Source organism: Metopolophium dirhodum, chromosome 7 (assembly GCF_019925205.1).
Source record: "Metopolophium dirhodum isolate CAU chromosome 7, ASM1992520v1, whole genome shotgun sequence".
In the NCBI taxonomy this organism is placed as follows: Eukaryota; Metazoa; Arthropoda; class Insecta; order Hemiptera; family Aphididae; genus Metopolophium; species Metopolophium dirhodum.
Genome location: NC_083566.1, coordinates 36622083 through 36649459, shown reverse-complemented (window position 1 = coordinate 36649459; position 27377 = coordinate 36622083). Strand labels below are relative to the sequence as shown.

The following is a 27377-nucleotide window of genomic DNA, read 5'->3' as shown; positions in this document are numbered from 1 at the left end:
GGCCTACGCGTTATCGTATTTTCTGGCTTCCCGCTTAGGTGCCCTTTAAATATTATATTACAATAGTACCTACATTTTAAAACGTATCGCTTTGAAACATTGCTGGTTTTTTTTTTACCTAATACGAAACGAAATGGATTGATACTGAGGCATTAATAGAAATGTTTTTCTATGTACCTATGTTCTATATGTTCCCTATAGACTGTACCAATTAAAAACGATAGATATTAGATACCTATTATGTATTATATGTATCAGTATAGTTATTTTGGTTAGTATATTACTTTTGTGATTTCGATTTTTTGAAAATTAATCATGATGATAAGTGGTGTACATTCATTGTAGGGCCCACGCCAACCCTCTAGCTAGGTATATAAATTTAATTAATGTTTTCACAGTTTTTATGCTTGTTTATTTAAAAACAATATGCATACTATTATACTTAACAATATTATGAAAACATTTATGCCAAAAAAGGTTTTAATATTTTGAACAGTATCATTGTATTAATTGTATGCGTAGATATTTAGATTATATATTTGTCGAAGTATATAAAAGCATAAAATATATTAAATATAGTATTTGGATTTAAAATATAAACACGCAAAGAAAGATATTTCAATTAAGTGTGCTTTAAAATATTAATCAATAGTTATAATTTAGTATATTTTCAAAAAGTATTACAACACTGGATATAATATTATATTGCCATATAGGTACTTATTAAGAGCTATTGTTTAAACATCTAATATAGGTATATATGCAGCTTTCATTGAGTTTTCAAAATATTGACGTAATATTACAACTACCTAGTGAGTACAACAGCGAGGTACTTATTATGTTTAACAAAAAACATATTGTTTTAAATTTAATAATAAATAATAATGTCGTACCGCATTTGATTATGTTGTTCAAATGTCTTAGATGTTTTTGTAGCGACTTACAATATTAGGTATGAATACTATAAAAATAAGAACACGATGTAAAATGGTAAAACAGTCAAGTTAATCCATTCTCCAGTTTGACGTGTCCATAAATTATAAAATACAAAAACACACGTAATAAATAAACAATGCTTCATGGTACAAAAATTATTAAATTATAAATAAATAAATTATATAAATATGAGTCTTTTTACGTTCGGTGATGTGTAGGTAGGACTTTGTCGTAATCTCGATTCGATTCTATTGCTTGTGAAACATAATTTCTGTAAACACATTGAAGACAGACAATAATATTATAAAATATTTTATTTATTGTATTTATTGATAATTTTATTGTTAGACAATAAAATAATATATTCTGAATAGTGTTATATTTTATTGTTGTAACTATATGTTAACCAATATCTACCATATGATAATGTACATCTATAGTATTATAGGTAACAATAAATTATGATTTAAGTTTTAAAGGGCGTGGTGTCCGACCGAAATCTACCAGCATCCCTCCCAGTCCAACATGTCAAAGTTGCGTTTCACAGAATCCACTTTGTGTTGTTAGTTTTAATATTTCAGTAAAAATACCTATTATTAAAAGTAAAATAGTAAAAGTAAGAATATTATCTGTGTTCTCTTGTCGGTTTTTTTTTTGTTGTTATTTTAATTTTAAAGCGAGGTATAAGTACTTAAGTAAAATATTAAAATTTAAAGATGCTCATAATTAGCTTTAAAACTAAAATAACGAAAAAAACCAACGGGAGAACACAGCAATATGCTTAACTTTGAATTTGAAAATAGGTCAATTCACTGTAATATTAAAAATAAAAACACTAATGATGGATTTTGATGCACGTAAATTCTATGTTGTGCAGGTGGAGACTGCTCATTATGCGGGCATCATGTCCTCTTAAACACCCAACAACCTTTACATATATTTTATCCTTGCACTTTATAATCACACAATTATTAAACAATTATTCTTACATTTTAAACTAATTTTAATAACGTTAAATAAAAATGTTCAGTTAATTAAATTTATTTATCATAGTTATTGTTTTTGACATTTTGATATTTTATAGATGGTAAATAATCAATTAATTTTTTTTTCATTTTATATATTATGCTCGTTTATTTTAAATTTCATACGAAACACCCTTTAATCCCTCTCTGGATGTAATGGAAATCAATAAAGATACCTCACTATTTATAAATGTATAAATTATTAAAATATATTTATGAAAGATTGTTTACAAAGACTTTTAGCAGAGGAATACTTTGCTTATAACAAATATTAAATTACCATCAATAATAAATCATTTATCGTGAAAATTATTTTCATTTCTAGTATGTGAATTATATTATGTTACTTATTAAAATTTAATATAGAAATATGAAATGTACATTATGTAATATGCATTGTCTATAAGTATAATATATTATCATAATATTACAATTATATTCTTTATATTAATTCATTTTTTTTTCTTATATATTATATAAAGTTATAAGCTCGCATATTACACATTCATAAATCATATTTTGTGTAATGTTTATTAATACATTTTTGGAAACTTAATAGAATATTAAAATATTTTGAACTTTAATCATTTTTGTAATCGTATGATTTAAGTCATGCGCTTGTTTTACGTTATACTTAAAATTAAAATTAAATATTTTCATTTTCTTTATAATTTAAAAGAGCTAACATCCATAATATGGTGAATTCTAAATTGAATCTAATTCTTAAAATAAATTACAAATTAATAAATTAACAATTATTTACTTTTTGTCATTTGTACTTGATTTTGATTTTGAAACAAAAAGCTGAGTGATTAAAAGCCTGAACGGTCTTTCTACTAATAAGTAAAGGAACAAACCAGCCGTCAAACACATTACAGTGTCAGAAATTGCATCGGTTACCTGAAAAAATACATAGGTAACCATATAAATTAGTTACCATACAATTTTAATATTGTAATGAGTATTCATCTTAGTTGACCAAATCCATAAGCCTTAATGCATTGTGTGTACCTATATATTGTATATTATATTATTGTTCTAATACTTTAGCATTTCAATCAATTTATACAAATAATATTATTATAATAAATTGAAATTAAACACAAACATTTCTTCAAACGAGTATTGTACAAGTTCACTGCTAACAATTGTAATTATAAATAAACATGAATATCAATCGTATCCCATTAAAAAAAATAACAATTAGTATGTTATTGTCAATTCGGTTATTATATTGGTTATACTGTCTGTTTGTTATTGATTTTTTTTTTCTATATTTATTTCAATAATATTTATTTGTACGAATGTAATATTATAGTGGTCGGCATTAGCCTTGATCCCGTCAAGCCTATAATAAAATATAAGACAGTTCTTTGTTTTTCTTTTAGATGTAAAAGTTTATATTTTCGTCGATTTTTTTACCGGGCACCGAGGGAGTCGTTACGTTTTATTATTATTATTTTTAGAAACTATATTAACGTTACGGTATATTGTAGCCTGGCAGCGATATCGTAAGCTGATGAAGTGTTAGTAGCCTTCGTTTGATACAATTTCGTAGAATCGCCATACTCGTATTATATTATACAATTGACGACATAGTCCCACAATACGATACAACGTACGGACGTACAATATTATTTGATCCACATAATGCGAATTCTACGAGAATTATATCTTTTCATCGTTTACAATTTAAGTTTATAGAATTATCATGGGCCAGAAGTAAGTAGTTCCGTAATATTTTAAAAGACTTTCTATAATTCAATTGTTCGACATAGTATCTTAAATAGTCCGTAATCCTGAAAGAAATTACCACCCCTTCGACTTTTGATATATCGAAATAGACTTTAATCAAATTTCAGTAATTCGGCACATTTGTAACTATATTACAGTATAAAAATAAAATATAAAATCCTCAATTAGATTCCCTTTGTTATTTTAACGATTGATTTTTTAACAGAACGAACAGCTAAACATCAACTTTGTTTTAATTTTTACATGTATAAGTAATGATTATCAGATTCCACCAAGTGAGATAAGTTGTAATTTGAATACAAGTTTCATTAAAGCAGTGACAGCAACGTATAATACATATATCTACACTAACTCTGTGTGTTTTTAATTAAATTGTATTATGTATACCTACCGAGTACCGGTATTACTCCACTTTTCGAGTTTTTATAATGAAAATTACTATACTTAAATATTGAATTTCGTTTGTGAATGTAAAGATTTTCTAGTTTCAATGTATAAAACAAAATATGATGATACACAACCAAAGAATTTTCATCGAGTTAGTTATTTCTACTAAACTATATTAATTTAATAACAATTTATTGTTTTCAAAACCTTGTTATTATTCCTTTCTAGAGCCCATTACAGTCTACATAACATATTATGTATTTATTTTTTTGTATACTTAACATCGACTCTGTTATTTTTATTTTTCTCTCGACTGTTTATGCCTATTAATGTACACTTACGAAGTTCCTGATGTTGAAGTGATCTGGAGTCCGCCTGCTGGCAGTGTCGGCTACCGGTAATATGGTGTTCACCATGTACGCATTAAAATTTAAACTGGCCAACGGTATAAATGGTTTCCACGACAGCACATTCTTCATAAAATCTTGAAAAGAAAAAAATAAACAGTATAATATTACGATTCAAATAAGATTCGTAAAAAAAAAAACATCAACAAAGAAACACGTCATTTGTAAGTACGCGCGACTGAAACAATATAAGTTGTGGGTAATTGGTTTAGAAACCCACACGTCTTATTAAACGTAGGTAAACTGATAGTAGGGCTCTTTCAGAAAACAATTCCCAGTAAATAACCTACATAAGGATTAGAGTGACATGATGTTTAAGTTCGAAAAACCAATAATCTAAACACTCCATCTTCCGTGTGCTGGATATAGTAAACTTTTGTAGATACTAAGATACCGCATGGTGGGGGTTTAATTTATTATTTAGACAAAACATTTATTTTTAGATGCTTTACGTTTACGTCTCAGAATAGATAAAAAAAAAATTACAATAGGAATAACTGTTATTATTGTACGTGAAATGTATTCAATATATTCTATATTATCCACGGAAATAATAATTAAACTTGTATTTATTTTATTTACAAAAAAATAGGTAGCTACATTGATGTTTAATAATATATGATACCTGTTTATTTTTGATGGCATAGATTTTCTAAATGGAACACTGTGGATATTTGAATGAATAGTAAACATAATTATAAAATGTAAATTTTCCTATCCAATAAAAGTATAGTAGGTAATTCAATGTTTTATAAACTATTATAATATGAAAATTATTTTAGGATTAGGTACATGTTTGAAATGTAGGTTAATTAATTTATGTACCTACTGTAGATGGCAATTACGATTTTTCGAAGGTTCTAAACAAAACCTATTTTTACAAAATGTAAAGAATGTTAAATTCTCTTATTCGAAAAAATAGCATACAAATATGCTGATACCTATTGCATAAAAAATGTTTTCGTTAATCTAAAAAAAAAATTACGATTTATTTATCATTAAATATTACTTGCTTTTTGGGGTTGTTTTACTGGTGAAGCTGGATTATTTTTAAAAGAATCTTAAATTAACGTCTTGAAAGATTTGAGCATTTATTAAGAATTTTGATAGTGGTAAAACTTGGAGTTCATATTATTATTATTATTATTTTTTTTAGTGAGAGGGAGGGGGTTGTGAGCAAAATATAATAATTATTTTTTAACTATTGTGTCGAAAAATATAGTAGGTGAGGAGTTTACACCTTTTTCTTCCTCTTATAATTTAATAATAATTAGTTTACGAGCATATAATACATATACACTATAGGTAGATATATACTATATATACATACTTTATAGCACTCGTCCTTGAATTATTATTTAATTGTAATTTTACTAAAAATATTGTATTAAGTTAGTACTTTTCATAAAATAATAATCAGAACTTTAAATGTATTTATATAATATAAATAGTTTAATGACTAACTAATTAGTAATTACATATAACACAAACAGAAAATAATAATATTCAAGTTCAAAACGTAGCATAATGCTTAAAAGTATTGTAATAGGTATACAATTTTGTAATACAATAAATTATAAATTAAAAGAAGGGCAAAACGATATCATTGGGGGCAGGAGCACTTTAAAATTTGATCCCAGATATCAGAAATAATTTTATTTTCATATTATATAATATTATAATTAACAACATTGAAACATTAGGTTATCTCTATAATAGGTAACTTACCCCTATGTACCTACTATTAATATATTATATATTATAAATTAAATTATATAAATATTGTGCATTATATCAACAATCTGCATAGTTTTATAGATTATATTATACGGTCTTGGGTACTTCTTAAGTATTCCAAATACTTTTAGAATACTATTTCCAAAAGTATTTTGTGATGTATTCTGAATACTTTTACAGTATGAAAATTAAATTGTTTGATTTGCATGTTATTTCATTGCATTTGATTTAAAAGAAAAAGAAAAATTTATATTTTATGAGTTGGAAATTTGGAATCAACAATATCTATTAAATATGAATATTATACAATATCAAAATTATAACTGGTATCGTTTCATATGTTTATCAAAAATATTTTTAAGTATTCCAAATACTTTATTCGGAATATTTTATTTATTAAGTATTCGAATACATATTCGGAATACTATTTTTCATAAGTATTCGAGTATTAATTCCAAATACTTTTCAAAAGTATTTTACCCAAGACTGATATTATACTATGGTGTTTGATGTAGGTAGTATATTTTCGTAGTCATGAATAATATGCACTATTAACTACGTTACTTACTTGGTGGGCCAATTATAAGAGCATAGAGTCCAGTGACTAGACCTGCAGCCCAAACACTCCTTATTGTTGAACCATAAAGAGCGGCTTGCAGAGGATCGTAAACGTAGGAAGGATGATAAATTAAAGCTCCACTGAACCATGTTGTTGTACATATTAGAGTAGAAATTGCCAACAAAACATATGTCTGTGTCTGTTATAATATAAATAATGTTTGAATTAAAATAATAATATATTAGTTGTAGATTAGAATTTTAGACATCATATTAATATGTAACATACAAAAATTGTTAAATTTAATATTTCCGCATACCTACGTCTTAACATTTTTTTTTTGCAACTAATTTACACCAAGTTATACTTATTTACTTATTTTCAAGTTTAAAATATGTCTGGTTATTTGGTATAGAGTATATATTATAGACATACCCATGTAGTTAGATCGTATTTTATTACATTTTACTTATATCATTTAACTATGTATCTCACCAAGTTTAATTTAGTTGTACTCTCTTTTCTTCTATACAACAGATAACCAAATATAGCACCAACTATATAAGGTCCAGCACGAGTATGAGATTTTATGTAAATTGTCATAAAATAATCATCATTGGTTGGATTTGTCGTGAAACTGAAAATACAAAGTTTGTTATTAATTTTGATTAATTATGTAAATAAACATATAATGTGGTTCATCTTAAGATATTAGGTACCTACCTACTTACTTATTCTTTTAAATTAATTTAAATAGATTTAATATTCCATATCATGCATTCATATTATGTAAGTGTTACAAATACTTTTTCTCGAATTGGAAACAAGAACATATTATTTATTTTTTCTTATATTACATTTTTTTTGCATGTATTAACCATTAAAACATGTTATACGTGTTGTAAAAATTAATAGAATTCACAAAACGGCACGTTATATCAAAGTGGTTATGTATATAAAATGTTGTGTTGTTTTTATGTCGTGTGTAGGTATAGTGTTCATGTGTGACAGAAATTATTTTTATTGTGTAGTGCATTGATACTTCCATGACCATTATGGTAGCTTTCATGGTTATAGTTTCGTAAAAGACCAAACCGTATGTGTCAATAATAATATGTTTAATATAAATAATTATAAATAAATGTTTCGTACTTTCGTCCAATGTATCGATCGCGTATACTTCTATATTAGTGGTTATTAGGTAGCTGTTGATATTAATAATTAACCATGGTAGCTACTAGCTACCGTTTAACCTAAATACGCGGTAAGATTACTGAAAACCGAATTAACCCTGTTTTATACGCGAAGACTATTTGAAATCGACTTTCCCTCTCTTTGGAAAAACTTAGTTTTTATCGTAAACATTTGAATCAGCTTTAAAATATAATTACCTATGCAATTAATTTAAAACATTCATAGGTGTTAATCAGATACGGTACGAGACGACGTTTTTTGGTACCTTACCTAACCTAACCTAACCTACCTAAATCGTAAATGTAGGGATAACATGTTAGCTGCATAAAATGTATAAAAATACTTAATTTGTAGTGTCATAGTGGAGATCCGTGTCACGTACGATAACGTGTAAACACAAAGACAATTTGAATATATTAATCATAGAATACGTTAGTCGTTAGGTATTGAATATTAACATCTAACTATTACCTACGAGTGATATCATACTATATTATTATTATTATGTGATCTCTCTCTCTCTCTCTCTCGCTACTGCAAACATAGTAATTTGAAAATGTCAAGACGTTGTATATTAATACAGGCAAAACATGACACAATGTCAATTTTAACCTCAAAATATTATTTAGATTGATACTTTAATTACGTACAATGTTATACATAATAATTTAACTACAGACAGAGATACTTCTCTGAAACCGGTTCTTGAAATTTATTATTTTTTAAAACTATTACTTGAACACCTTTAAATAATGTAATGTAGTTGTAGTTGTTAGTGCACAGTTTCTAATTACAGTTGTTCATTAACAATACTCTCCTATAGCTAGATGAAATTATTTTTGAACGATACATTTTGAAATCTACATTTGTGATTCCTCAACTGTGGAGTGACTCGACATAAAACTTAAATATAGAAAAGCATCAGTAGTGAAAAATTCTTCAGTTTTACTTACTCCATGTTGAATTGAATATTTCCTGGTTTCCGTCCAATAAAGGTGAGTGCAAATGGTATAGCAATAGAAATAGCCATAAGTAAGGAAGTTAGATACATTCCGATTTTAGGCTTTTTATGCAATACATACCCTAATCCGATACCAATTATCGTGAAGTGAAATTCACAAGGCATGAACCATGTATGATATCCACACTGAGTACAAAAATTGAGTTTAAATTTAATAAATTCAAATTATATTTATATATAGGTACCTTTGTATTGTATAGTACATTACATATTATTTACATACCGTTTTATCTGTTGCAACATAATTGTTCAAGTACAACAAGCTTAACCACCACGTTTGTTGACAATTTTTTTTGTCTGTTCCAATAAAAGCTTCCCAAAGAGGACCGGTTCCCATTTTGTACTGAAGGGTTGCAAAAAAGAATATTATCACAGCATAAACAGGCGTTAACCTAAATAACAGAACAAAACAATTATTTATATTTTTATTTCGGAATAAAACAATTATATTTTATATTGCGTGGTAAATTAAATTGTAAATATTTTTAAAAATCACCTGAAATATTTAAACACCAATACTTTAAACGGATTAATAAATGAATTTTCAAGGCGGTCAAGTAGGATTAGGATCATTAAGGCTCCACTTATGGCAAAAAATGTGTCCACCAATAGGTCCATGTGAGAGGTGAATATAGAAATGAAATAATTGTAGAACACCTGACAATAATTGTAACAAAAAATATTTTAATATATTAATATGTATGTGTATAATTGTATTACAGTTGTAAAAATTTAAATGTGTACCTGTTCATTAACTTCGTAGTTTTGTAAAGGTCCGGGTAATCGGAAACCCCATCTGTGCCCAATTATGATAAGAATCATTGATATAGTTGTAGTTCCACATAATGGGGTAAGATCCAATCCTCGGACTACACAGTTTTTGTTTTTTAAACTTTGCATGGCACGTCTGCCGGAGAAACACATAATCAAATCCGCAGATTTTGATTCTGAAAATTTGTATCATAATTGATTGTAAAAACGTCCATGTATAATATTTAATGATTCAATATGAAAATATACTACGATCCACAGACTTCCATTGTGGACCATTTTCGTTATAGATTTTAAGTTATAACTGATGTGTGTCTTGTTATATTTTATTATTAATGATAAATGAATACAGTTGTTAACATACCTTGATTCCATTGCCATATTGCTCGTTCAGAATACATTGTGTAATCGAAAACTGTAGCGATTATAGTAAACGATAGCAAAACTACAATGAGTAATCTATGAAACAAAAATGAAATATTAATTCACACATAAATCGTAGACCGAATAATAGTAGAATATTAATAGGAAACGCCTATCACCTCACATTTAATATTTATAGTAATATGTCTACGTATAATGCTTATCACAACAAAAACCCTTCGTAAACTACGTGTGAAAATGGCTAAGTAAAAAAAATATAAGATCTTTAAGCACTATAAAGATATCATGAATAAATGCTAAGTATATTTAATTTAAGTAAACTTATTTTGTTTCAATAATTTATTTACTTGGCTAGGAATTATTTCTTAAAAGAAACAAAGTGTGATGAACACAATAATTAAATGGCGAAGGTCTATTAAAATATAACTTATTATTATTTAAAAAATATTATTATTAATATTTATACACTATTCTAAATAATTCCTCGCCAAGTAAATAAATGATTGAAACAAAATAACTTTACTTAAATTAAATATACTTAGCATATTTTATTCATGATCACCTCACATGTAATATTTATGGTCTACCGATAATGTTTATAAACACAAATATTCCATTGTAATGAATATTAATAATTTATGAATTAATTACGAAAAGATTAACAACAAAATAATTGTCAAATGCTTGTTTAATGTACGGTTTAATATTTAAATTAAAATCATAGAATCGAATTATTTTTACACTGTAAAGTATACGTTATACCTATAATAACTTGGCCGGTGGCGAACAAAAGCTAATTATAAAAACAATAATTATGAAATAACCAATTTTTCGAATTAACATTTTGTTAAATTAACAATACGTTTCTTGTACAGCTATACTATAAAATATAGTTTCAGTAAGTTAATATCGATTTTTGTAATTGCTTAAATTCACTAAAAATAATATAATTTACAAATTATACAAAATGTATTTAAGTACCCATGTTAATCTAATTTACTGAAGTTAAATAGTTTGAATATATTTTTTTCTTTATATTATGCATTTTCAATTTACCCTTATAATTTAATTTAATACACATAACTTTATAGTATTCATTTTATTTTATATAACTGTATACATGTATTATTCATTCAAGCTATTTAACATTAAACAAAAAATATTAATATGTATGAAGAAAATAATGTTAAGACATTTAATTTTAAAATATATACATAGAACAATTTAAATTGAGTCGTTGGGCGGTTTTCTCCGCCATTATGCATAAACGCAGGACGAAGATAATTCTTTTTTTAATATAATATCACATATACTTACTATAGGTACAACTTATTTGTGAATACATTTTATTTTATAACCTACCTATGTTTACCTACTTTTAAAATGTTTTATTTCATGTAAGTACTTTCTAAAAATAACGGCAAAAATTATAATATAGGCAGACTAATAATTAGTATTTGAAAGAATCATGGTTTATGATAATTGTCACCAAATGGACAAAAATTGCGACAGACGCATTAATTACGACGCATTTTTTTACCATTGGAACTTGAATAAATATAATGTCATATCAATAATTATTGTTTTATTTGTTCTACTAATATTTCGTAAATAAATATCATGAATAGCTGCCGTCTGCAGGTAGATGATTATGATATGCGTATATCATAAATCATAATGAAACAACTATATCATAGGTACCTCTAGTCAGTATTGGTCAGGTGTTTTATACATGTGTTCACCGTTCTAGTAGTAAGATATATTTTTACATTTTGAACATAATGTATGTTATTGGGAAATATAACATTAATGATTGTTTATATTTTATTTCATCAGATTCATAAATTACGAATAGAGACCAGGAACTGAACACACGTATGCATGTGCTTACTGCTTTTCCTAACCAGTTTCAAACAATATATTTTAATAATATTATTAGTTTAAAACTCAACCATTTACTATTTTAATGACAAATCACGGTTTGATATCACTAGTTTGTCAGTAGCAATCACGGTCTAAGATAGAATGGACTGGAAACGAATGGGCAGGCGTATGATGGGAGGGTATATGCTTAAGGTTTTTGAAGAGTCTTGTTTGGAGGAAGGGGGAAGGGGGAAACGGCAAGTATGTATCCGAGTGCTATATTCATCATCTAGTTTCTATGATGAATATAAGTAGAGATTTATATATAGGTAGGTACTTGCTGTTTTTCCCGCATACAAGACTCTACTAAACCTTAAGCAGCCCGGCATATTATGGCTCTCGTTTCCAGTTCATTCTATCCGAGTCCGTGGTAGCGATTAGGTCTTATAAATACAATGTCAAACCAAGGATATCTAGGAACAACATAAATATCAATGACACCTTTGATGAGAATACCTAATAGCTTTGACCCTCATCGAATGTTATTACGTAGATATTTTGCAAAAGGGTTATTATGGATTAAATATATTAATACTATTTCGTCCATCTCATTCTTGGTCGCGATGACCAAGGCTTTACTATAATATCATATATATTTATGTCATGGACTTCTTTATAGTTTCCTACGAACACGATAAAAACAACTATAGTCACGATCAATCCTCGTATAGCATGACATATTCATAGTAGATGAATAACATAAAGCTAATCGATATATCTGTATACAAGTGGAAATTATAAACAAGGCGGTACATGAGTTCAAAAGTTTGTAAACAGTTTCCCATTGAAAGTAAAACACAAAAAGGTTTGATAATCTGTGTTTTATTACCATCAATATTTAAAATAAATCTGAAGACTTAGAACTACCTAGTAGGTATGTAGAAGTACGATGCGAATGTCTGCGAACTGGTTTCATTTCTAGGTCATTGAACTTGACAAAATTATACATCATTGGTTAGTCTAAAATATATACTACCCTCAAATGTAAGATCATCAAATTAATATTTTAAATGTGCAATGTTAATGAAAATGTAATGAGTATAGTTTAAAAGTTTTGTTAAGAGGAGATTATAATAATATAATATGAAAATGCCTGAAGAAATTATCGAATATTTAATAGGTAATGACATAAGTTTGTTTTTAGAGAACAATAGCAAAATTATTTCAGGATTATACGTAACTACGTAAGACTTATTTTATGTAGTTCGTAATTGTAATGGTATGTATTACGGTGATATTGTGTACAGTGTGCACTGTCGCTATATTTGTCGCAATACTATAGAGTATGTAGGTACATTGTCTAGAAAGTCTCGAGATTCTCAATACTGTGATATTTATTTTATACCATATTACGCATATTTTTAAAAAATTTTGATTTCGAAATCATATACATTGGTTAAGGAAAAAATCGATACATATTTTGTAATGGAAATTATGTTATTATATATTGTGTGTTGTAACTTTTTTAAATTGGCTAAAAAACAAATAAAAAAAAATACTTAATAATGGGAATATTTAATAATATGCAACACCAGTTTTGAAAACTTTTCATGTTTATTTTTTGTTTTTTTTATGGAATTAAAATCTGAATTACTGTAGATGTTTTAAAGTTTTATCAGATATTTAATATATTATTATACTATAATACTAATATTATACATCGTATTTCCAAGACATGATTTATTATTAAAAATGTTTTTTCTCAATGTCATTTGAGATATTTATAGGAATATGAAATTTTTTAAGATTTAATTTGTTTATTTTTTTATTGATAAAATAATAGTAAAAATAAATTGATATCAAATTTTTTTTTTTGAGTCGAAAATCTTTCACAATTAATACAAGGTTCCCGATGCGTTATTGTTACTTGTTCTCTTATACCAGTTTAACAATTTCTAAAATATAATCACATATTTTTTTAGACATTTATACTTTGTAGTTGAAATGTTGGTGAAATTTTATGTTTCAACGAAAAATAACCACTTGATCTCAAATGGTTCTAGTTTTTTAATATTATGTATAAAGGCTTGAAATTGTTGGAAATTATACGAATATTATTATTTTCTATACTAATTAGTGTTATCTTTGAAATATTTAGAATAATTTTAAGATTTTTATACCATAAACCAAATCACATCATCATAATGTACTTCACTATGTCGTTCATTTCTAAATAAATTATAATAAATAATAAAATGACATAATTATACGATGTTTTTTCCAAAAATAATTTTAACCTATCGTAATTCTAATACAAAATATATTACTAATAGATAATAGTAATATAATTAATAAAATATAAAATGTCCTTAGAAATTGAATCATTTTTCGTACATAAACAGTTCCGCTATACGGTAAGAATAATCATTAAATAGGATGAAATACATTCAATAAGGTATTAAGATTTATGGTGTTCTTTAAACATCAGATACCTAACTAAAATAAACATCGAAATAATATACAATTTATTATTTATCATATGGGTTTTTTTCTATTGAAATGTGCTATTTCTATACATTATAACTTCTAAGGACATCATAATAGAAGTTTAATACTTTCCATAACCATATTTAAAAAAAATGTTAAATCCTTATCCTTGTCAAAGCTGTTAAGTTTAAATAATTTAAAACAAAAGATGGTATAAATTATTGATTTAAAGAGAAAAGCGTTAACCTGTATTTTTAAACAAACAATGCAAAACTTATATTAAATAATTTCGTATAGAACAAAAATTTGCATAGTCAAACATTACAATTTTATTTACGATGTGTATATTATATAATAATCAACGTGACACGTGAGTAGTTCATACAGTTGCTATTGTTACCTGAATCATCAAAAATAATTAAAAACCTAAATTGAGCAATTTTATTTTAATTACATAAATAGCAACTAATAATTGAAAACGCAATAATAGTAATTTTAAATGGAAATAAATATATTTTGAAGTGTTTAATACTTAAATTAAAACAATAGAATTATATTTACCCAAATAATATTAAATAGGTACATTAGGTATATTATAATTTTTAACAAATTAGGTAGATATAACAATACTAAGAAGTAAAAAGAATACCTTATTACTTCATTACGCGAAAATTTAAATTAGACATTTAAGAACATCTACATCATGTCAGTGTTTAATATAAAACTATCAGCCTTGAATGGAATAATCAATAAACAATATAAAAAATTAATTATATCCTGTAATTTGTTAGTAAGAATGAAGTGTAACTGAATTAGTTCATTATGAGTTGATGACTTATCAAAATGTCTTCTGCTTTGAACAAATTTAATCTCATAAAACGTAAAAAAAAACTCATTTGAAAAGATTTTTGCGTCTATAAATAGCTTTTGTAGCATGTATTATATTTTTCCCCGTGTGATTTATTAATATACCAGGAAGGCTATATTTTATTGAAAATAAAATATTTTTAATCTTATAAAAGTCCAAAATATACAAATGCCTTATTAATTATATAAATTCCATTGGAAGATTTAATTCATAACGTAGCCTGATTTAACCAGCTCAATATTGTTGAATGATATTTTCTCAAATATGACATAATTTTTGTCATTATTTCTATAATTTGTTTAGTATTATTCCTCCAAAGGGAAAAATAAAATTTTATAAAACTGTAACAAGCAATTATTTTCATTTCAGTTATAACATGCAACATGTACTTAATGGTAATTTATAATTATGAAAATTACTTCATACAATATTCTTTAAGCCTATCATTCTTGCATAGGTAAGTTCTGTAACAAATTTTGAGTTTTGAGATTATTATTAATGTATAAAGTAACATTTTCCCTAGTACGTAGATATGTTATGTATAAGTTACCTACATAAGGTTTAATAACTTAAGAACTACTAGTTTGAATTTTGATTAATAACTATGTGTAAACATTTAAAAAAAAAACAGAATAAAATAAATACATTTATTATTCAAGTATAAAATGGGGTGAGCTGTGAGCATGGTTGATGAATCAACCCTGTATACTTAACAAATAAATAGTAATAGTTTAGATGGTTATTTTTTTCTCTTATCACCACGTGGCCTGGTCTTTCTCTGAAGCACCGCGGGCGACCTTCGTCACCCATTATTTTACACGAGTAACTACAATCCCACAAAACACTACCTCAGAACTGCAATCAAGAAATGGGACCCCTCGCAGTGCAATAGGTCTTGTCGAGACAAATTCAACGTATAACCTCCGTGGGGGAACATTAAAAATTCAGATTTTTGTAGGTTTGCAAATGTTGAAACTTATTGTACATACAAAATATACTAGTTTAGTCAAAGAGATTGTTGAGTACAATAATAGTACACAACGCTATTGTTTCATAAGATTTTTTTTTATAAATAACTAGTAAAATTATTTTATTTTACTAATAGCTCTGGATCTTGAGACAATATTTTACCAGACATAATTTAGAAAAACATTTGGTTTGTGCCTTTGTTTGTATAAAAACTCCTCTATATAATCTCAATGCTTAATTAATAATCTCTTAAGTTTGTTTTATTGAATCGTATAAAAACTTACACAAACGCTATGTCATACGCAGTATATTCATCGCCAGGACGTTGTGCTTGAGTACACATATTGTCGGCAACCGACACATTTTCAATCACGTCTAGCTTGTTTTCTTTGATATACGATCTGAGATACGTCTGGACATCCAACGCTGAACATGACGAAGGCACACACAAAGCCCATTTTATCATATCCAGGCGCTGCTTGAATCTTGCCCCACCGTACTTTAAAACATGAAATAATTCAAAATTGTTAAATAATGTTGATTTTAAATAATTTTTAAAAAATGTTTAAAAAAATGTTTGATTTCGAGGGAAGCACGTGTTTTTATTATTATTGTATCTTTATTTTTAAATTTTACCCACTTAAAATGTTTTAGCATATTAATTCTACTATTACAATTAACCAGTTTAAAATCAGTGTTTTTACTGAACCTAATATATATATATAACTTTTATATACCTATAAATTCAGAATACTACGAAATATTATTTGAATACTATTTGATCCTGCTTTTAGTTATTTAGTTATTTATAATTATAATTTATAAAGCAGATAAATATTGTGTGTTAATCTATACAATCTATCTTTATTTTTTATGATTATTTAAAAGCAACAAGAGTTTAATTCAATATTTTACCAGATTTTCGTTATTTATTTTTATCCTTACATTTTAAAAACGTCTTTTATGATATTGTTATGTTTAAACCATATAAACTCATTAGTACAATACCTACCTATGCTCGTTACTGGAGCGAAAAAAATATTGGAGGTATGAGGAAAAATGTCCATCTAAATCAATTTCAATGATCTCTTCACTATAAATATAATCTGCACTAAAAATATTATACTACTCGTTAATCCGCTCACATTTTGATTATGCCCTCCTAATCTGGCATTCATATTTAGTAACACAAAGTCAAGATTTAAATAAAATTCAAAATAATTTTATCAGATTTTTATGTTATCAATGTTTTGTTTATAGAGCACCCCATTCTGACTATAATGTTACAATCCGTTTTTACTTTTTTAATATACAATCGCTAGAACAACGATTTATGCAAATTAAATTAAAGTTTTTATTTAAATAATTAAATAATATGATTGATTGTCCAGAATTCTTGCAAAATATAAATTTTAAAATAAATCCAATAAACTACTACAGATCCTTAAATTTATTCCACACAAAACATTCAACTAAAAATTATAAGCGAAATTCTCCATCCAATATTTTAATGTCCACAGGTAACTCAATAAAAAATATTGATTTTTTTGTAATTCTTTAAATATGTTTATGGAAAATGTTTTAAGAAATACATAACAAATTAGGTAAGTACCTACTGTAGTTCAATAAAAACATAACAAATATCTTGTTTTTATTTAATTTTTTTTTTATTTTATAAATTTAAATATTATAATGTATGATATTAATACCTATTTATTTATTTTTTATTATTATTATTATTATTCTTATTTATATTATTATTATTGTTATACATAAATTACTGATAATGTACGTATATAATATTATATAATTATATACATATCATACGAAAAAAATAACTTTAATTGGAATTTATTTCCGTAATAAATAAAAAATAAAAAATATAAAATATAAAATATAAAAAAAGAGTTAGAGCAAAAAAAATTGAAGGAATGCAGGAATGCTGGGATTTTTTTTCATTGCAGGTTGATACGATTTGAACGAAGAGAATTACCACAAAGCACCAACCAGGCCAATATTCATTAATTAGTAGTTGGATAAATTGTGATTTTAGTTAAGAAAGATGCACAAAATAACATAACCTTCAACCTAATAGTAATTCAAAATAACTTTTTGTTTCGTTAAAATTATTTTATGCTATTATAATATAATGTGATTAATGCTGTTGTTTGATCAAATTAATAATTAACAACACATATGTTTATTGATTTTATCGAAAACTAGTATCGAATATAAATTCTTGTTTTTCCCATTTTTTCTGAATTTTTAAGAAAAGTAACTAATGGCCAATGGAAATATTTTACTAGAACCCTTCAAGTTCTATATGGATTTACTTTTCTACCAGACGAAATATTGAATTTTAAAATCTAAGCATTTTTGTATCTATTCTAACTATTTATTTTGAAACTTCACATTTTATATCTACTAGAGATATTTCAATATCTGAAAATTTTGTTAGGATTATAGCGTTGTAGGTACCTAAATATCTCTTATAAAGTTTGATACTAACATTCATCAATGCCATGCCAATTTATAAATTATACTCAGTTTCTGCCAAAAATTATATTTAAACAAATTATTTGTGTCAGAATCTATAATAGGTAACCATTAGATTAAATATAAAATACATTTCAACATTTTGAAAAACCATTTTTTAGGATTATTATCCTTAGTATATAGAATATACATTTTAATAGGTAACTCAATAATACTATATTCAAATATTGAATTAGCGATTAATCAGCATTTTCATAAAAAATCATTAGTTTATATTTGAATAGAAAGTTTATATATTGCCTGAAGTTTTTTTGGTCCTTTTGTAAATTAAAAAACTCGAATACTCAGAATTTAAATTAATTTATTATTTTAGGAAGAAATAGAGGTGAATATGCTTGGTAAATCTTCCTGTATTAAATACCTTTTATTAAAAATGAATAGCAAATTTAATTTAATATTATTATGTAAAATTAAAAATGAATTACATTTTTAAAAATAATTGGTTATTATTTTATTAAACTTAATATTAATTATAATGAAAATGAGTACTTTATAAAACATATTTTGAATATTGAATGTATAAAGAATAATAACATTTTTAATACACTTCAGAATGTCATATTTGATTGCCTTATGGATATTTTTTAGGCATATTTGCATACATTATATAGTGTGTTTAAGGTCATAAAAACCCCATCCCTAATTGTCATTAATAAACGAGCTATTTATGAGTATAATCATGGTCTGTATTGAATAAAAAAATTTTAAAGGAAACCTAAAGGTCATAGATAAAAGTAAATTACAGCTTAAGTACTATATTTTGAACTTCTTGTAAATTAGTTATAAAATAGTTAACTTTAAACCATACTGTACCTACTAAGTAGGTAGGTACTAACCTATAGGGTGTATAGTATACGCTATACTTACTCAGCGACTAGTTTAGTAGTAGATCCATACCAATATATGACATAAGATTGCCAATATTACCGATTTACCATATTTAAATATCAGTTGTAGGTAGTTATTTTATTAATTTTAATATGGTATGTTTGATAAGATGAATGTCATATGACATATCACTATTCATTGTTGATTTTCAATGGGTTGATTACACTGTAGTACTGTACATATGTAAAGTTTGTGATAAAAACAGGATTTTCTTATCGAGGACGACAGAAGGTTGAGGTGAGCAACAATCATCAATATTTATTTTATAAATCGAACTAGGGTGTTGAAGGACTTAAATTTAAAGTTAGGTAGGTTAACTTATCCAGTGACTATTTTTATAATTTTATTATTTTTATGACTAGGTATTCCTTATTTCGATGAAACCATAATATTTCATTTTAAAAATCAGTTACAACTTTTATATACAAAATAACATGTGCGTTATTAGGTGAACTAGTTTTCATTGATTTTACATGATTATTTGTCTGGTTTTTTTATACGACTGCTTACAAACCTCTTAATTTTTGTAACATAAAACATGATATGTGCCTATTTGTTATTTAACCACAACTTTTACTTTTGTAGACAATTCATCAATATTAATATTTTAATAAAAATGTAAGAAGTAATTTGTTTCCTTTAAATAGAGAATATCAGCAATTATTTATTTTCTCTTTTTAACCCATACGCAACATTGAAAATGTACTTTCAGCAGGATCAACAATGTGTTTTTAGCTTTATTATTAGAGTAAATTGACCTATTTTTAAAACTTTTCTATGGCAGCTCAATACTCATAGATCTATATTGATATTTTAATTGTAAATTGTTTAGTGAATTATAAATTCATAACTAGGTATGTAAAACATGACAATTTTAAAATGTCCATGACTCAATTTAAAATTACTATATTACCCAAAAAAGCGGGTAAGTGGATATCGCACTGCTGTACAGTAGGTTACAAGTGGGTCAATGTATAATGGATTGTATTAAACTTGAATTCAATGATATAATATCATTGTATAAGAAAAACGATTCTGAGCGGAGACGGTTTGTCAGTCTGGATATTTTATATTGATATTATATATTATAGCCTGTAAGTTAAATTGATATTATAATAGTATCATTTTTTATTCGTTTCTATGGTGATAAACAAAGCGTTAGAAATTAAAATCCTATTTTTAGCGGTGTTTTGTAATTCGTTGGTGGTTTTCCCGTGACATTAAATAATTATTGAGAAAATCGAAAAAAATTAACACCATTGTAAAACCACTATAGCTTCTTCGCTCCGCTCAGAATCTAAAAGTCTATGAGATTAGGCTTGACTATGTTCTTCTATTTAACGTTGATAATACGTCAATTAATTGTAAAATATTGAAGATTTCAACATAAAGTTGATTCTGCTGAAGACAATTTTTTTTACGTTGCACGTGGACACGAGTCGGAGATAGAAAACAAACAGTATACGTTTGAAATATCCTTATTAGGTTAAATAAATTAAAAATTATACTAATATCAATATATCATAATGTAATAAAGTGAATATAATACTATGATATGATGACAGCAGCTATTGTAAAATATAAAATCTATACGAAACAAATCATAAATTATATATATTATAAGCGATAACGTTTATGGTCGATTATATTTTGGTAACAAAATAACAAAATAGTGGTATAGTATGTACTGTTTGTGGATTTAATTCACCACTAGAAGCTGAAAAAACTTTTCTTACGTAAATTTTATGCCAAGCTGGTAATAACGGATCATATTCTCTAGTCAGTGGGTCGGCATAGGAATATTGAGACGGCACATCAAGTTTGACATCAACGAGACAGTATTGGGCCTTAATAGGTGTAGCTACCTGCAGGCACTCGTCAAAGTCTCCTAACTGGAATCTGTTTCCCGACAACAGACCCACTGCTTGTTTCGCTGATGCATCCCACACTAGAACATAATATAATAATAGTATGATTAGATTTTTAGGGATTCTATACTGTCAGTGAACGGAAACCCTTTTATACGTCCATCATCATTTTAATTTGTCCATTCTGATAATATGTTGCTATGGTAACTTATTATCATGATAGTATGTTTTAAATTATTTTTATTTACACTTCTTTTGTTATTTAATATGGCTAGGTAAATGTATAAAATGATTTATAATCTGACATTGATAATTAGACATTTTTTATTGGTATATTATGATGTATTAAATTATGATATATAATGTATATAGGTACATCTGAATCTAACGCTGAATTCGATTCTTTTAAAAATTGTCCGCTTGTACCTACTTCTGAACTCCTAACAAAAATATCAACAAAAAACAATTTTTTCTAAAAACCAATAAAGCTTTTTTCATAATATATATTTTATAAATCATATAAAATTAATATTTTCAAGACCCAATATTTATAAAATAATTACCTATATTATAAAATAATTATTTAAAAAAATGTATTTAAACCCAGAAAATTGACATGCTTGAAAAGTGGTATTTTGATATTATTACAAGTTTCATAAATGGATCTGGTCAAAAATCGAAACATATATTTTCTTGTTTATTTTATTATTACATACTATCTAATTATATTAATTTAATATTTTAATGTGTTTAAAGAGTGAATAGTCAATGGTTTGACGTCGGCCGTTTAATTTTATTTAAAGCTTCAAAAGTTCAAACTAATATAGTTATTAATATTTATTGAATTGACGGCATGGTGATCACCGTGTAATGTCGTCTCCACTTACTAATGCATAACACAGCAAATTTTACGTTTAAAATAATCTAATTTTCATTGTCATTTTTAATATTAGAGTAGATTAATATATTACATTATTAAATGTACATATAAAAATATTGAGTAGTGCTCTACGTAGACATTTTACGTTATTTTAATGACGGTGACAAAACATACGGGTACGATGTCCTCTTAACGAGGTTGAGCAAATATCAAATTGTAAATACTATGTGTGTGGTCGTGTAAATATTAATTATTAATATTGTGCAATATCATAAGTAGGTACGCATTATAATAAACAAATTCCCATCGGCTACCAAATATTATATCCCTCGTTAAAGGGAAATTTCCTATGCATTAAAAAGAAAGCACTCATACAAACTGAGAGCACGCCCATAGTACTTATCTTTATTATTATTAGGGCTCAGATTTCTATATGTATTAGCATTTTGCATAGGTATTTAATATCCTTTAATCCAAGTACATTGATTGTCAGTTATGTCCGGGATTAGGTCATACTGAATTAAATAGAACCGTTTTTATTTTGAAAATGTAGAGTTTATGAATATTTAATTGAAAACAATTACGAAAGAAATCGTATTCATCTAATATAATTTATCTGTAATTATTGTTTATTTGTCGTAAATATACTAGGTGCCTACTGCCTACATATATTTTATAAGCTGTCGTGGTCGGTTATATAATAAATGTATATTAAATACAATATATTAATTAAGATATTTATCTTATCAGGCTTGTGGACGCGTGTTTGCCGAGTAAAATATACAAAATATTAAACTTTGTACGTATGACACATTTAGTGAGTAACATTGTGAACGTGTCACAATACATTTTTGACGCAGCGAATAGGCGTGACATTCAGTGCAATATACTTTAAATGAACAATTTTGAGGAATGCTTAAAGTTCAAAGTAAAGGTGTTAATAAATATGATAATTTGTTGAAGAAATTTCTAACAAAATTTTCAAAAATAATTTTCAAATATTTAATTGTATTTGTGATCAGTTTTTATATAACAACTATATAATGTTTGATTTAATTTAAAATGTATATTTATTTGCATGTTTTTAAAAATGAAATGCGAATTTTACCATTTTTTATTGTACCTTTATAAATCCTAGCCCTAATTTTGCAGATCATATTAAACGATACATTAAATACTATTTAAAAATATTTAAATTATAATAAATATTGTTTTACAACGATGATATTTGTTCAAAAGAAACAAATTAATAATATTTTAAAATTTTAAAAATGTATTATTTCAACAAAAAAAAAAAAGGTGGGTAATTGGATGTCGCTCTGCTGTACAGTAGGTTACAAGTGGGTCACTGTAATGAATGGTGTTAATTTTGAATTCAATGATATAATATCATTGTATTAGAAAAACGAATCTGAGCGAAAACGGTCAGTCAGCCTATGATATTACCAAGTATATTTCATGATATTATTGTGAATAAAGTAATTTATATATAACCTATTTATGAGGAGCCTTGTTTTAAATTTTCAATCCTTAGCTATGAAAGTTAAACATTTTATAAATTTTTGACTACAAAATAAATTATTAAATTATAAATTTGAACTTTAAATGATTATAAAAAAAAATTGTGCCAATGTATTTTTAATATTTTTTAACTGCTTTTAGAACTATATTACAGGAGCCTTATATTAAAATTTTACGCTTTTTTACCCAACAAATACAATTTTATTGATAATTATTTAAGAAAATCCAAGCACTTTTACTGTCTTAAAAGGTGATGACAGCCACAAATAAATAAAAAAAAACACACATCATTGTAAAATCAATACATTAATCGCTTCGCTTAGAATCTAATATATTTTATTCCATATATAGAAAATAAAATCATCTATATGATCAAAAGTAGGAACCAAAAAAAAAATAAATTATATATTCAATCAAACATTAATTAATTATTAAATACAAATTGATCGAAAATAATATATAATTAAGTATTACACTATCTGTTTTGAAAATTTTGTTTGAAAATTCTTCAACAAATTGTCGTATTTAACACCTCCACTTTGAACTTGGGCATTCCTCAAAATTTTTTGTATAAATATTTATATTTATTTATATTGCACTGAATATCAAGCCTAATCAGTCAAAAAATGTATTGTGACACGTTCAAGGCGTGTTATATTTTACTAGGAACGCGACAAATTCGAATATAATTAATATTTCCAAAAAAGACTAACATAAATAGTTATTTAAAAAAGGAGTGGACTAAAATAACAAGAATTTTCTGTAGAGGCGTATTTACAAATAAAAACATTAACGTAGTGCGTCACCATTTCACAGCACAATATTTAATTCAATAGACCTGATGTTGGCTATATCCAACGTACACACTGTTTAGATGCCTACACGTTGTCCATATAGCCTACAGACGCACCGCGAAAAACTTCGCTTTTTCTGCTATAGCTGACGGACACAGCAAACGTGTCAAGATAAAATCTTATTTTTTGTTCGATATAATTATCTATAAAACTAATTATGACAGTTTATAAATAGTATATTTAGGACAGATAAAACAATAATAACTTACAAATTTTTTTTAGATAAATAGGTACGTTTTCATACATTGTCAAGTTTTTTTTTAAATAAATATTAAAAAACTCAAAATTATATTAGATATGCAAAATAAAAATTGTTTTATTTAATTCAGTCTGAACCTAACCGTACACATACTTTACTGACAACCTATGTCTTTGGATAAAAGGAAAAAATATGTTAATGCATAAGAAGTCCTAGCCGTAAAATCATAATAATATTATAGACTTTAAACAGGTTAGCTAAAACTTAAATTAAACTTTAAAAAAAATGAACATTCGATGTGCGTCCCAAGTACGTCCCAAGCGTATTTTATATGATGTGTGCCTAGTAATATTAAATATATTTATAAACAATAAAAAGTCATCACTTTCGGAAATCGATTCTGAACAAAGATTAGTTAAATAACGTTTTCTTAAATTTCCATAACACATCAGCTCCTTTTAAGTTTTTGTTTATGTTTAAAAATAAACAAAAATGATAAAATCGAAAAACAAAGTGTAAAATAAATTAGATTTTCTACCGAAACAAAAGGGATAGGTATTTTAAAGTTTCTAAACACTCCATCCGATCAAAATAATGTATACATAAAATATTTAAATAATTCATAAAACTATTTACTACAATTCTCGTTTAGCTCTTAATAAAAAGTGTAGTTGGAATTTTAATAATAATTTTAAAGCATGTACCTAGAGGGCTTAACAAAATTATGTTATTCAATTGCCTCAATAAAAATTAGCAGAATGCACTGTAATAAAAACTACAACTCAATTTATCCACATTTGTAATTGATTTGAAAAAAGTATTTTTAACAATAAAAATTTAAGACACAAGTTTGTTAAGCAAATAATATTCTATGGTAACTTTATAAATGTGCTATTACTTTATTATAATATTTAATCCGTTACCTATTTCATTTTAAGCATTTTACGGAGTTGTCGTTTTATTATTGAAAAAAATTAAAACACAATAACGGGTACAGTTTTATCACAGTAATACGTGTTATTTTACATGATGGTTGACCATTCTAACGACATGTTATCATACCTAAAACATTATCTTTATAAAATGTCATCAAAATATCCCCGAATAAATGTATTAGACTATTAACAATAATAGAAGTAGGAACACACAATTTATTAAAAGACTTCAAGACATTGATAAATTAATGTATTTAACCAACCAAATCCATCGAGAAAATTGCACGATAATTAGCTAGGTACGAGGTACCTATAATGTATGTATTTTAACCGGATTACGCCATTGGCATGAAAACAGAAAGTCCGCGAGTATCGAAACTATAGTGGTATTTCAACCCGTTTCTCGAACAAGTTGTCCAGTTGTTTAATAACTGTTTATTTCATTGGATGTATTATATTTAGCCATTAAGGTACCTGTACATTTACGTTCGCTTTCAAGTCGGTAACCGTAGATATATTTAGAATTTGATTAGTAAGGCGGACAGTCTACAATGGTTTTAAAAGCGTTGACGTTCAAGTGACATCTGGTTTGGTTTGGAATGGTTGGACCTACGTATTGGTAAATTAAAGTTAACGACGGATTATGAATATTATGTTAATATTACCACAGGGGTTGTACGAAGATATGAAACGCCGTTTTGCCTACAAAAATACATATTATGCTACAAATTTAAATACATTTATGTGAAAAGCGGACTATGATTATCTATATAGCAGAGACAAACTCAGCATTAATTACAAATATATTATCTGTTATCGCCCTTTCAAATGATACTCCGACACACCTTTGAATGCACGATGCACATGCGACATGCATAGTATTTTATTTTGTACATGATATTCAATTGAACCACGGTAGGCAGTTAGCACGCCTTGCAGTTGACAACACTAACGGTAACTTCTTGACCGTTAACGGCTTACTAAACCTTTCAGTTTTCTATATCCTCGCAGATGTTATAGCAGTCGTCTATCTCGCTTTCCATATCTCTTCTTGAGAATATAATATTACAATCTAACATACTTAAATATGCAAATTTTATGCATATAAATAAAAAAAAAATTTTCTTAGTATAATATCAGTTACTCGTTTATAATTTAAGTTATATAACTATACTTTTGCCAGTTATTAACCATAACTTGGGCTTGGTTGTTTGAAGGTTTGGACATAGTGTACATTAAAGTATTCAAAACTATTTACAAATTTCAAATGTGTAAAAGTATAAATCCAAATATTTATTTATGATAACAATTGT

At 26.1% G+C, this 27377-nt stretch overlaps 1 protein-coding gene across 2 annotated transcripts in view; it reads right to left on the bottom strand.

Moving 5' to 3' along the window:
* Nucleotides 1-627: 627 nt before the first annotated feature.
* Nucleotides 628-27377, bottom strand: part of LOC132949272 (nose resistant to fluoxetine protein 6-like) — a 40211-nt gene continuing 13461 nt past the window's right edge. For both annotated transcript variants that reach the window (XM_061020069.1, XM_061020070.1), the window contains exons 3-14: nucleotides 21544-21755; nucleotides 16648-16862; nucleotides 10157-10251; nucleotides 9766-9968; nucleotides 9518-9678; nucleotides 9245-9413; nucleotides 8954-9147; nucleotides 7302-7443; nucleotides 6816-7005; nucleotides 4445-4587; nucleotides 2725-2861; nucleotides 628-1207 (exon numbers count right to left, since the gene is read on the bottom strand). In XM_061020069.1, the coding sequence (XP_060876052.1) occupies nucleotides 1135-1207; nucleotides 2725-2861; nucleotides 4445-4587; nucleotides 6816-7005; nucleotides 7302-7443; nucleotides 8954-9147; nucleotides 9245-9413; nucleotides 9518-9678; nucleotides 9766-9968; nucleotides 10157-10251; nucleotides 16648-16862; nucleotides 21544-21755 (1934 nt within the window). In that variant the 3' untranslated portion in view covers nucleotides 628-1134. The remainder of the gene's footprint in view (nucleotides 1208-2724; nucleotides 2862-4444; nucleotides 4588-6815; nucleotides 7006-7301; nucleotides 7444-8953; nucleotides 9148-9244; nucleotides 9414-9517; nucleotides 9679-9765; nucleotides 9969-10156; nucleotides 10252-16647; nucleotides 16863-21543; nucleotides 21756-27377) is intronic.